Genomic DNA, 13,081 nt, shown 5'->3' on the forward strand with positions numbered 1-13,081 from the left:
GTATGGCTGTCAGCATAATGTAGTGGTTGTATTTTAATCACCAAGCAAGTTGGAAATTGTCTGGTCAAATGTTATGTAATCGTGGGAAACCTGACATTTTTCCTGAAACTTCAGCTGCAATCTTTACTTCTAAAACATATTAGCTCATATCAGAAGTAATACTGGAAATGCCAAATTTTTGGCAGATGTTTAATTTTCAAATAAACTCATTCAGTAGTTTGAGTCTTTAAAAAAAAGGCATGTTTCTTAAGGAGAGTCTCAAAGAAGTGATAAAATGTTATCTGGGGAAAGGTTCAGCTGTTAAAGGAGCATTTGCTCTTACTGGTCTTCCATGGCTCAGAATATTTTACTGTTAAAGATCTCCTTAAGATAGATATCTGCTGTTCAGTTTAAAAATACTGGCATATACTTTATCTTTTAAAAAATAATAATTTTGAATCAAAGGGTCAGCATGATAGCTATAATTACTGTGTATCATTTGATACAAATTCATTTAATGGTTATTCATGACAAAGTCATATAACAGTCTAATTACCTGATATTTGTGGTTAAATGCTTCTAAACAAGTATAAACCTGTGAGTTGCATTTACTGAAAAAGTTTATTCATACATCTCAATATCTTTCACTTTATTTACTTCTAGAAGATGCAAACAATTTACTCCCCCCTTCACAGTATACAAATAGTTTCGGATTATTGGAGAGTACCATTTATTTATATGTTGGTGAATCTCTAGCTGTGTGTAAACTGAGCTGGAAAGAACACCGGCCTATTGTTACATGAAACATCCTCTCTGAACAGTGCCAACTTGGAACCTTCAACTCAAGGAAGTATCACATGCTGCAAGTTTGCAGGTGCATCCTGACCTTTTGCATCCTGCCAAGAACAGTAAAATTGAATGAGGCCCACCAAGCCTCAGGGGCAGAGGGGATGGTTACAAGCAAGCTCTGAGAAAGGCTGTAACAAAGGTACACCACTACTTTGTTTTCACTTCCTGGGGAGGGAGACAGACATTGGGCTGGAATATATGCCAGTGGTATAGACAGAATGTAGAAAACAGAGTAAAATAATAGTTGAGAGAAAATAGCCGGAACATTAACTTCTGACACCATGTTGTCCCTTATTAAATAAAAAAGGTGCATTTTGCAATACATGAACAAGCCGATAAATAGCCTGAAGTAAAACTAAATCACTTTTGACTATAAATTTATATGGAAATTTACATGAGTTAGTATATCAAGCTCAAAGTACAGTATTAGTAGTGATAGGCGAGTCTATAATCTGTGCAAGGGAGAACCTCAAACTAGTGAGACCGAGATGTAGTTTACAAAGTTATGTGAAAAATCATTTTATTTGCAGCCAGCTATCAGATTGTAGTGTTGAGCTTTAGTGCTTGTAGCAAGGGCTGAAACTGAACAGTTCAGGGTTGCAAGAAAAAGCAATAGTGCTTGTCTTTCATAGTTTCTTAAAACAGCTTAAAACTACTGAGGCTAGCTTTTCTTCTTTTTGAGCTTTACCTTTTTTTCCCTAAAAACAGCAGCTTGCTTTGTAAATTGTTTTTCGTTTCATAGTAAGGTTGGGGATTTTTTACAAATTTGTGTATCTAGTGAAAATGGTATCAGAAGATACCGCAGTGGTACTTTTTTGAGGGAGAAGCTGTCTGCAAGCAGGTCTTGCTCCCCAAACTGAGCAACTTGTATGTAAATGCAGTATGCAAGCACCTTCTAAACAAGGGCCAATGGATGTTATAGGTGGAAGCCCTGAAGGAAGAAAGACTACCTCCTCGACAAGATAAATTTCTCAGATTAAAGGACAGAAACAAATGTGAACTTCAATCCCTGACACTCTCTCAGCACAGCACATTAACCACAATAGTTCATAAATATTATGAGGATGCCTTCACATAATTTCTTCACATAAAAGGTAAGACCGTATTGAACAGAAACTTAGTTACTCTTATTGAAATGTAATTCCCACAGTTAATCATGGAAAGCACTAAGATTGCCTAAGGAATTTTCAACATCGAGGGCCTCTTGAAAATAGAATGACATAGGATGTAGTTAATTGTGTCTCCAGACAGGAGAGGAATACCTGATTTCTTGGTGTTCCTGATTAAGAAGGTAACTGGCAAATTACAGTGATAGATTATGATGTTATTCACCAGTAAATTCAGTTTGGAGTATTTTATAGTAACATGCCTATTAGTTATGAACTATTCTGATACTTGCCAATTCCATTCCTGTACTACTTTGCACCATATCTGGACCAGCTCGCTTGTCCGCGTGCTCTCCGCTTGTGCCATTGTGCTTACTGGATCTCACTTTCCTGGTTGGATGGGGATGCGCTGCCAGCTTTGGTTTATGTGTAACTGAACACTGTAGGATTTTTGTCCTATCCTTGTGCCAGCTGAAGACTCCCCAGGTACTGGATCTCTCCTCTTGGAAGGGAAAATGTCAGGTACAAAAACTGTTAGCTTGCCGAGGACCAAATAAATCTGGATTTGTTCTATGCTTAAAGCAGAAAGACTAGGTGATTAAATAGGAAAAACACTGCACTCCAGGACACTTGGGCAACTAAATTTTCCAAAACTTTAATATTTTTCTGAGTTGTTAAAGCCTTGTTTGGCTGCTATGGAATGTTTCATATATAAATCTGGGATCTTCTATTTAATTACTGAAACTTGTGACCATTTACAAACCTATATACATTTGCAGTGCTGTAAACCTGCCTCTGTGTACGGAACTCTTGATACTGTATCTGTCCTCCAATGTTCCTGTCAACAGCTGGAGCCTTTCTTGCCAGCAGCTGCCTTCATTCTTTTGGCAGGACCCTTCCCATGGATGAGGTCTTTAGCACAGTGATGGATAGCAGTGCTTATATTTGAACTGCAGCAAGAAGGGAATGCTTCCAGAAACATTACGTGTAGTGTTTAGAGTGCAGTTGAGTGAAACACTTGTGATCCTGGCAATTTCGCGGTCAGCTTCTGCACTGGTAACTCAAAAACACTTCCTGGTTCACTGTGAAGTGGTCGCTGAGCAAAAAATAAAACTGAACGTTCCTTGCAAGGACAAAATGCCTTGGTGAAATCTAAGCATCTGTTTTACCTTCTATGCTGCACTAGTCCTCACAAAGTCTCCAAAATTCAGATTGTGTGACTAAGGAGGGAAAAGATGTAAATAAACTTTTCCATCTCTCCTCTACTTGCTCCCTTTTTTACTTCTAATTTTTTTACTTCTAATTCACATGTGCAGATTAAAAATGCATGCAAACAAAAATATTCATGAAGCTGTTACATTTTATAGATTCTGTGCTTTGTCCATTACTTTAGATTGTAAACATTTTCGAGTAGGGATTGTATTTCCCCTATGGTTTGCACAGTTGCACATGGGGCTTTTAGCAGCTAGTACATATTAGCCTTTTTTTGTTCGTTATTACTAACAAATTTTAAGTGATGCATCATAAACCTTGAGATATTCATATTACATTAATAGATAAGGTATAATTTACTTTGTGATAAGTTCATCTGTTGTTTTTATCACTATATTTAGAGTGGATTAATGGACAACTAAAATTCTAAGTAAGTAGCCATTCAACTTCTACATAAAGTAATCTTTGTAACTGAACTGTCAGCAGTCACTATTATATGAGAAATAGATGCAGGGAGAGATTAAATGGAGTTTAGTTCTTACAGAAGAGTTTGTCCAAGGAGTTCTTAAAGTATTTTACCACAAAAAGTGAAGAAAATGGAGCCCTTGGCACAGGCGTTTTGATATGTAGTTAAGTATCTTTAGGCAGCTTGCAGAAATTTAGATTTTGGACAAGTGATAGCTGGTCCTTACAACCAGACATCTCTTACCTTTGGATAAGAAAAAGTGCTTTTTGAAGGGCCACTAATAAGATGCTGTTTCTGTTTCCAGTTTCAAGAAAGCGACTCGGATGAGACTGCCCGGCCGCCTGCGGTGGCTTCTGGTCAGGTAGTCCCCACAACTGAGAGGGGCAGAAATCTCGCAGACAGCTAGACTTGTATAAACATGATTAAAGGCGGCAGGGGGCACGGCAGGGGAGGCGGGGTGCCTGACCACGAACCTGGTGAGGATTCGCCCGTCCCGCCTCTGGGAGGCCAGCTCGTCCTCGCTGACACGGTGAATGACGAAGGGCGCCGCGGCTCCGGGAGGGCAGGGGCAGCGCTACAAGCCGAGAATTTTCTCTCCCTCCTTAAAATATGAGTTACGCACGCGACGTTATTAAGGGCACCCAGAGCGCGGGCAGCGACACCGCGGGTTTGAGAGGCTCGCTGCCTCCCCGCGCTCTGCTCCCCTCAGGCGGCAGCGCGTCACGGCCCCTCGGGACTCCCCTGCGGCCGCCAAGGGCAGTCAGTCCCGCCGCCTCCAGCGGGAACGCCGGGGGGCGGCCTGCGGGACCTGTCCCTTGAAGAAGGGGATACACACGACTTTCCTCCGGCGGAAGCGGGGACTGAGGGGCGGCCCCTGCCTTCCCGGCTGCCACCCCCGGACAGCAGCGCGGCTCCGCCCGGCAGAGGTGTCAGGGGCCGAGGGCAGCCGCCACCCAGACCCTTAGGCGACGGCTTCGCCGGGCGTCTCGCCCCGCCCGGCCAGGCCCGCGCCGGCGGGCAGGGGGCGAGACGCGGCAGCGGCGGCTGATCCGTCAGCACCGACAGCGGAAGTAGCCAATGGGAAGAGAGGACGGGGGTGGTGGGCGGGACTTATAACGTGCGGTGCCGAGGAGCACCGTGAGCCGGCTGTTGCGGAGCGGAGCCGACTGGGTGAACGGACGGAGGGGCTGGGCGGTCGGGGAGCGCCGCGCTGCCGGGATGGGTAACACCGTTGCCAGAGAGGATTTCGAGTGGGTCTACACGGACCAGCCTCATGCTGACCGCCGCAAGGAGATCCTGGGTGAGAAGGAGGGGTGGTGGCGGTGCCGCCGCTCCTTGCCGCCGGCTGCGTGGGGGGGGGGGGGGGACGACGGGAGACACACACGACCCCACAAAATGGCTGCCAGCCGCCCGCGCCAGGGGGGGCCGTTCCTCGCTGGCAGCCGTTGGAGGCTCCCGGCAAGAGGGGGGCGGCTGGTGTGCGGCCGGGGCCGAAGTCGGCCTGGGCCTGGCGTGAAGGGAGCGGCGCTGGCCGCGTACGTGGAGGCGGGAGCCGCCGCCTTGGCGGCGCTGGCGGGGGAGGGGAAGGGAAGAAGCCGGGGGTGGGGGGCGGCTCGCCGCCTGTGGGGGCACAGCCCGAGCCCTGAGGCGTGGGACGGGCGGCCCGGGCTTCCATTTTGAGCTGCGAAGCGAGCGCTGTGCAGCAGCGGAGCGGCGGGAGGTAGCCGGGGTGCGCCTCGCTGCCGGCCAGCGGTGCGGGCAGGCGGTTACCGCTCCCTGTGGGGGCTAGGGGCCGCTCTCCGCCCGCCGCCGGAGCTGCCCGCTTCCGCAGGGCTCTTCGTGCGGGTAGGAAACGAGCTGAGTAATTGATAAGGTGTCTGCTGGTCGTTATAAATATATAGTGTGTCGTGCGTAAAGGTTATCGCGGCACCCAATAACGGTGGTGAATAACCGCGTTTTTAAAGAAAGACGCCCAAATCGGACCCGAGCTTACTGGAGCCGTTCGGAATTACTGGCGGGTTGTCAGTTTAGAGCTATTTCCTTCCTGGGTAGGCTGGAGGTGTTACTGGTGCTTGCCATATATGTCTACTTGCTGAGCAAAAGAAAAAACGCTAGAATGACTTAATTCTAAAGGATTCACAATAGCAATAAATGTCACAAGTGGAAAGGTGGTGTGTTTTCATTAGCTTTGCAGGCAAATCTTAATTGGAAGGAAGAAATGATTATAATCTGATTTTGTAATTGGGATAGTTGGCTGTGAGTAGTGCTTCTAAATAATTCCTTTTTTGTTTAATTCTTTCCTATCTAGCTAAACATCCAGAGATAAAAGCGTTGATGAAGCCAGACTATAACTTGATCTGGGTGGTTGTGCTGATGGTTCTTGCGCAGTTGACTGCATTTTACCTAGTTAAAGACTTGGACTGGAAATGGGTAATCTTCTGGGCATACGTTTTTGGAAGCTGTATTAGCCACTCCATGACTCTGGCTATTCATGAGATCTCTCACAATAGTGCCTTTGGTAACAGCAAAGCAATGTGGAATCGATGGTTTGGAATATTTGCCAACCTCCCTCTTGGTCTCCCATACTCCATATCCTTCAAGAGATACCACATGGATCATCATCGTTATTTAGGAGGTGACGGAATTGATGTGGATATTCCTACCAACTTTGAAGGCTGGTTTTTCTGCACCCGCTTTAGGAAGTTCATATGGATTGTTCTTCAGCCCTTTTTTTATGCAATTAGACCTCTCTGCATCAATCCCAAACCCATTACTCGACTTGAAATAATCAATTTGTTGGCTCAGCTTTCCTTTGATGTTGTGATATATTATTTATGGGGAGTCAAATCCACTTTTTACATGCTTGCTGGTTCAGTACTTGGACTTGGGTTGCACCCAATTTCAGGACACTTCATAGCTGAACATTACATGTTTTTAAAAGGGCATGAGACGTATTCCTACTATGGGCCACTTAATTTGCTCACTTTTAATGTTGGTTATCACAATGAACATCATGACTTCCCCAATATTCCTGGCAAGAGCCTTCCACTGGTAAGTTTACTTCCGTTATTACTTTTCCTTAAAATAAACCCTAATTTAACTTGAAAATTAGGTAGAAGACTGATAGTTAAAGGGAAGTTGAGAGAGGGGGGAAAAAAGCAAACAAAAAACTCCAAAAAAACAACCTGAGAACAATTTCTAAGTTAAGTGATGAAAGGGGTAATTACTTACCATTTTAGTGGTATCCTGAACAAGCTTTCAGTGTGCTGGCTGCTCAGGCATCTTCCATAAATCCTAGAATCATGGAATGGTTTGGGTTGGAAGGGACCTCAAAGACCATCTAGTTCCAACCCCCCTGCCATGGGCAGGGACACCCTCCACTAGACCAGGTTGCCCAAAGCCCCATCCAACCTGGCCTTGAACACTTCCAGGGAGGGGGCATCCACAGCTTCTCTGGGCAACCTGTTCCAGTGCCTCACCACCCTGATAGTGAAGAATTTTTTTCTAATATCTAATCTAAATCTACCCTCCTTCAGTTTAAAAGGAAAGGGGAGGAATGCATGTCTTAGGCTTTGCACTAACTTTAGTCTTCTGTAATTAGAACCAGCCTTCTGCTTGCTTCAGTTAGTAAGTATGCAGAAAACTAGTTAAGAAGTTGGAAATAAATTCAGAGATTTGTTGGCTCTGTCCTTGAAATCTTAAGGACAGTATTGTAATGCATGCTTATCCTTCAGCCTTTTCTATTGCTGACATTCTCTGGCAGGGAAAAGAGAGGGTTTGAGGTACTGCTAATGTTTGTTGTACTGTTGGCAAATGTTTAATAGCTTTCGAGTTTGGAGCAGCCCAGTTTCCTCTAGTGAGAACCTTTGAACCCTAAGTAAGTATCAGCTGTACATTGACAGACTTAAGGCTTCAAAGTGAAATTAGACCTGTCACATCTGTGTGAATACCAGATGTGAATTTTCAAACTAGTTTCTCCCTACTTCAATATTTGCTGGTTTCTCTTAAGCAGGAGCTTAATTCTTATTGCATATGTGTCTCCCAATTGGAGCATGGGAACACAGGCTTCCAGAGTTACACCTAAAACTCATCTTCAGTGAAGTGTTTTTCATCAGGTACTAAGTTTGCAATTTGACAGCAGCTGTGGTGTTGGTCTTGTAACTTTGTTATTGCACTTGGTGAAAGTAAGACCTTGTAAGCTTGTGCCTTTGGAGTCTAAACTTGTAATTTCTGTTGTCAGTGGTGGAACTGCAGATGAAATAACCACTCCAGTACTACTTTAGCAGGGCAGTTACATTCTGTAATTGGTTTGTTGAGACTTTGTTTCTGTTAGTTTTGAAAAAGATGATTTATTTATTCATAGATTTAATCTTTCAGATATAGCTAAAGCTGCTTTAACTCACCTGTGACACCCAGATCTGTGCTGGTGGACCAGCATTTCACTTCTTGCACCAGTACTTCAGTTGTAGATATAGAACGTTTTTTTTTCCAAGTGTTTAATTGCAGAGGTAAATACCCAGCTGTGCCTCAGCACTCCTAATCTACAGCTCTGATAAGAGAACAAAGCTGCCTTTTAGAACAGTGTAGTTAATTTGATTGGACTCAGCTGTGCTGTGTGCTAAAGATCACTGAAGTACTCAACACTTGATTCCAGCTGGGGTACTAGTCAGCTGACAATAATTACTGTTCAATAAAAAGACACTGGCTAATCTATAGGTGTGATGATGGATCAAAAATGATCTTCAGCTCCAAACCAGGCATGCAAATATCTTGAGTTTATTGCTCATACAGAATATGTCTTCTGTCTAAAGCTATAGAATTTAGTGAAAAATCAGTTTTGTTCTGTTCAGGTTTTTAAGGCTTTATGTGATTGGCCTTAAGTATCAGTAAGGATCTCTAACTGAAACTCCAGCTCTTAGTTTAAAAAAGTGGTCTAGTCAACATGTACATCTGAGAATAAAGTCTTAGGAAGCAGTTTATATTCATTCTTTAATGTTCTTTCTTCTGAGTGTTGAGGTTTGAAACTACATCTAGAAATAGCTGTGTTACACAGCTCTTCCTAGAACTTAAACCATCTTTTTTTAGTGATACTCATATACCTATGAGTCACCACTGAACTTGGTCACCTACTTCCACTAACAACCAAACTGCTTTCGTGAGCCTCATCATGCTGTAGGTACCACTGTGAATGGACTTGAGGGTGTTAGTTTGTTCTGGTTAGCTTCAATATAAAAGTTTCACATGAAGTTCACTTAACTGGGGAGTTTCCTTCAAGAAACTTTCACATTATGGCACTAGTAGCCTTTCCTGTAGAATCTAACATCTAAAATGAAACTTCTAGTGCTCTGCATTAAGTTACAGGTTGAAAATTGTAAAGTTGTCACAATTGGTGCTAATATAAATAGTAAATAAACCTTGTGTCTCCTCTTTAGGTGAAGAAAATAGCAGCTGAATACTATGACAACCTGCCACAATATAACTCTTGGATAAAAGTACTGTATGACTTCGTGATGGATGACACAATCAGCCCGTATTCACGCATGAAAAGGCAATTAAAGGGTGAAGTGAAGCAAGATTAAACTTCTGGCAGCAAAAAAACCCACTTTGAAATATCTGCTTGCTTTAAAGTGGCTGGTATAAGGTCTCTTGCTAAAGATGTTCACCAGTGTCCTGAATTAAGATCTACAGCAACATAGCAATGCATCCTAAAGGATTTTGTAGCAGACTCCTACCAGCTCTAACATTCCTCGCAGTCCTCAGATTCAATGGTTTAATGTGTATATGTTTGCCTAAGTATCAGTGTTATATGCATAATGCTAAATCACTTTGTTACAGATTTTACTTTGGCAGGTGTTAAATCTATAGAATGTCTGTCTGACTCTTAAAATATTAAAAGTTCTCAATGTAGTACACAGCCCACAATGTGCTATTTAGATGACTGTAGTGTTAATGCTGTACTTACCTGTTAATTCTAAACTAACGTGATTTGTTAACTTAAACCTTCTCTTGAACCTGATTCCTAACTTATGGGTGGAAGAACTAAATTTGCACAGAAATGTTAAGCCTGCTTTTGTTTAAATATGTAACATGTCATTTGAAGCACTGCTTTAAAGTTCTGCCTCTTCTACTGAAAGTACCTTAAAGGAGCAATCTGTCAGAATGAAACTGGCATCTTCAAGATGGCTTGTGTGACTTCCTAGTAAAAAGGTGGGGAATTCAAGGGTATTGCCAACTTTGTGGGTCCCTGCCTACTGCCCATGTTGCTTGTGTTAGCGTATAGCTGGGCAGCTACCATTTCGAATCCTATTAAACCACTAGGTAACTTAATGTAACTGATGAGGATTTTTGTATTGGAAAAATCTTAACTACAGTTTGGGATTTTTCTGATCTGCGAAGAAAAATGATTAGGCTTGTTTGGTTCTGCTGTTATTCCATGGTTTTAAATACTCAATCTATAAATACTTATTTGGAAATTTGGCTTGTATGGAAAATGGAATCAGTTGAAGCAGATACTGTTCTGGCAAACAAGGCTACCTTCAACCACTGACAACTCTACCTATTAAGCAATCTAGTAATTTGTGTACACAGAAAGGTGTTGCTAAATGATGTTGGTTTTTTTCCCCCTAAACCTACAGTACCCTACATAAACACTTGCCTTTTTTACATATTAAAATGTGGTGAGAGTGCAGGTAGTGATATAAAATTTCCTGCTTAAGAAGTTTTTAAATTAGGAACAGAGAATGGATAGACTTGCTGAACACTGAAGAATCTCTTCATACCTCAGTACAGTATATTTGCCTTCTAGCATCTAATGCATTGAGCTGTCAAAGATGGCTACAAATCACCCTTAAATCTCAAATGGTGATCCTGTGGTATGTTCTTCACTTCTCTGAAAGATGGAATCTGATGAAGGTGGAAGTCTTAGCTGCTGTCCACACTGGTCTGCTGTAAGTAACTTTTTTAGATGCTTTCAACTCCTGCATTTTGGGTGGGTTTTTTTTTTTTTTTTTTGAAGAAGAAGCTGAGTGCCTGATAAGAATGTGTTGGTACCTCTTAACCCTTGCTTGATTGCAGTCCTGTTTTTAATGTGTGATGTTTAAGTGTGGGCCCTTGCCTGTGGTCAAGCGCAGGAAGTGTTTCAATCACTTCCAAAGTGACTTCATTATGATGCCAATAACGTGCTAGCTAGCCAGCATATTGCTCAGGGTAGAGTGTAATGTCAAAATATACTTTATCCAGTATTTTAAAATGTAATTCAATTAAAAAGCAAATGTAATTAAAAAGCAAAGATTAAAGTAATACTGGGTGAATTTTTGACTGGTCCCCTTATGCTGAAGGACTTGAGCTTTAGAGAAATTTGGTATTCTTAAAGCAGATGCAAGACCTGTTCTATTGAGTGGTGGTGTAGATGAACTGTAAAGAATCGCTGCTTTGCCTTTCTACTTGGAAGAAAACTGACTTTGGCTGAAAGACTTGAATAGGCTTAAGTTGCAAACCAGTTTCTTCTTAAGCCACTTCTGCATGACTGCTCAATTTAAGAAGCACAAGGTGGAATTAAATCTCTTTGGTGTTGATGGCTTACCATAGCTGGATGAAGGATGGAAAGGATCTCTGAAGTTTTATAGCTAAAAGCTAAAGTTAAGAAATTCAGTTATCCTAGATGAATACTTAGGATAACCAGAGTTCAGAGTCAAAATTTTATGCTTAGGCTTAGTTACCTACTTCATGGAATCACTGATGCTCCCAATAGGTAGTGCAACTGTGAATTCCTGCTTTTAAACAAGGACTGAAGTTGCCATCTCTTGTTTAAAATTGCAAATGTTGCTTTAAGGTCTTCTGACTGTGATCTTTCTTTCTACCTCTGATTATAAATACCTAATTTTTCACTTTAAGAGCTGCAGAGTAGTGAGGAATTCTGAGGGAGATAATCTATGCTTGACATAATCTTTCTGAAACATCTGCTACTGGCTACCTATTGCAGAACATTTACTGACTTAACCAGACCATGGTTTAGATCCAGCCTTCTTGCAAGCATTGGTAACTATCGTTCTTAGGCATTCTTAATACACAAGAGGCCTTGGCATCTAACTTCAGTACTAGGGATTTTGTCAGAAGCATATCATCTGAGAGTTAAGCTATATTGCAGCATAGTTTCATCCATAAAAGAGTTAAAAGCATTTCTGAACCACTGGTAAGATGAATTAAGACCAGCTGGACTGCTTGTGTTTGATATTCTAAATTAGTAACTAGTGTTCTCCAGTCATACTTATAATGTGTTTAGTCCAAAGGCATGGCACAGAAATAAGAAACATTAATTTTTTTTAAATGCATATGAACCATCTAGTTACTGTTTAAGGAGTTAAATAATGTTCATTAATGCTATTAAAATGTATTTGACAGAAACAGGTTAGTATAATTTTTGAAGTATTTTATCTGAAAAGTTGGAGGGAGCTTTAACTAACTAGTGAAGAACAAATTAAACCTAAAGAGTGTGATGAATCCTGAGTTAACCTAATTATATATTTTTAAATAAATTACTCAGATGGAAGGAGCTTTGTCCTTTCTATGTGCTTGTTAGTGTTTGTTCCTTTCTGTGCAACTAAAGCATCTTACTAGTTGGTCAGCTTGGCAAATCTCTCCTTTATGTGAAAACAGGCAGGAGTTTAACTGTCAAAAGACAGCTTGGCTTTGGGTCAGCTGTGTTCAACATATCATCCAAATATTTTAGCTACAGTGAGATTGTGCAGAGCCCTGAATCCCCTTCAAGGCTTTTAGAGTAACTGAAGAGTCTTCAGAATAAACTGCCTTGTATGGCTTTTAACACACACCCCACACCCCCCCCAAATTATTTGAAGCTGCTTAAATGGAGTAAGTAATGCATCCTGGAATCTAATCAGACTAGGCATGAGTTTTCCCACAGGACAGGCGTGGGTATATTCCTCTTTCAAAACAACTCTTGCCTCTGGCATTCTTGTTTTGCTGTTGAACCTGTCTCGCTCCACAACAGCGGCCAATTACCATGTGTTAAATGGGCACATCTTTCCGGCTACAGAGCTCCATGCTTACAGATCCAGGGCAAGGCTTCCTTCCTGGAACCAGAGGTCAGTTGAAAAGTAGTTAAGACTGTCAGTTCTGGGTCTCAAAATTCCTCTGGTTGTCTTTAAATGTAGCCAGTCAGCATATAACACATACTTAATGTCTACAGATGTTGAGAAATGGATCTATTCTAGGTAAGTGGACATGGTCAGGTAATGAGCTCAGTGGTTCACCTCTACCTCCTTGGCATTTATTCTTGTATTAGATGAAGTACCGTGCCACAGTAGAACTTAAAGCTATTCATTTCTTATTTAATGCTGAGGTTCAGCAACCAATAATGTCAATGCTATAGCTTGCAGGCTGCCATACTAATCCTGTTGACAAACAGGAGAAAAGTTGCTTTCAAGTAGCAATCTTGCATGATAAGGGGTCT

The 13,081-nt window shown here is 42.0% G+C and overlaps 1 protein-coding gene across 1 annotated transcript; it reads left to right on the forward strand.

The window, feature by feature from the left end:
- Positions 1 to 4,378: 4,378 nt before the first annotated feature.
- DEGS1 (delta 4-desaturase, sphingolipid 1) lies at positions 4,379 to 10,911 on the forward strand. The gene is made up of 3 exons (XM_054819648.1): positions 4,379 to 4,912; positions 5,921 to 6,663; positions 9,045 to 10,911. Exons 1-3 carry the CDS (start codon positions 4,831 to 4,833, stop codon positions 9,189 to 9,191), a joined length of 972 nt encoding a protein of 323 aa, XP_054675623.1. The 5' UTR covers positions 4,379 to 4,830; the 3' UTR covers positions 9,192 to 10,911.
- The last annotated feature ends 2,170 nt before the right edge of the window (positions 10,912 to 13,081 follow it).

This window comes from Grus americana, chromosome 3, assembly GCF_028858705.1.
Source record: "Grus americana isolate bGruAme1 chromosome 3, bGruAme1.mat, whole genome shotgun sequence".
Taxonomy (NCBI): domain Eukaryota; kingdom Metazoa; phylum Chordata; class Aves; order Gruiformes; family Gruidae; genus Grus; species Grus americana.

Bases quoted from the DNA above. Each gene is read 5' to 3' on its own strand.
- DEGS1 (XM_054819648.1), top strand. From the start codon at position 4,831: ATGGGTAACACCGTTGCCAGAGAGGATTTCGAGTGGGTCTACACGGAC. The intron at 4,913-5,920 runs GTGAGAAGGAGG...TTTCCTATCTAG, and splicing joins CCGCCGCAAGGAGATCCTGG to CTAAACATCCAGAGATAAAA. The intron at 6,664-9,044 runs GTAAGTTTACTT...TCTCCTCTTTAG, and splicing joins CTGGCAAGAGCCTTCCACTG to GTGAAGAAAATAGCAGCTGA.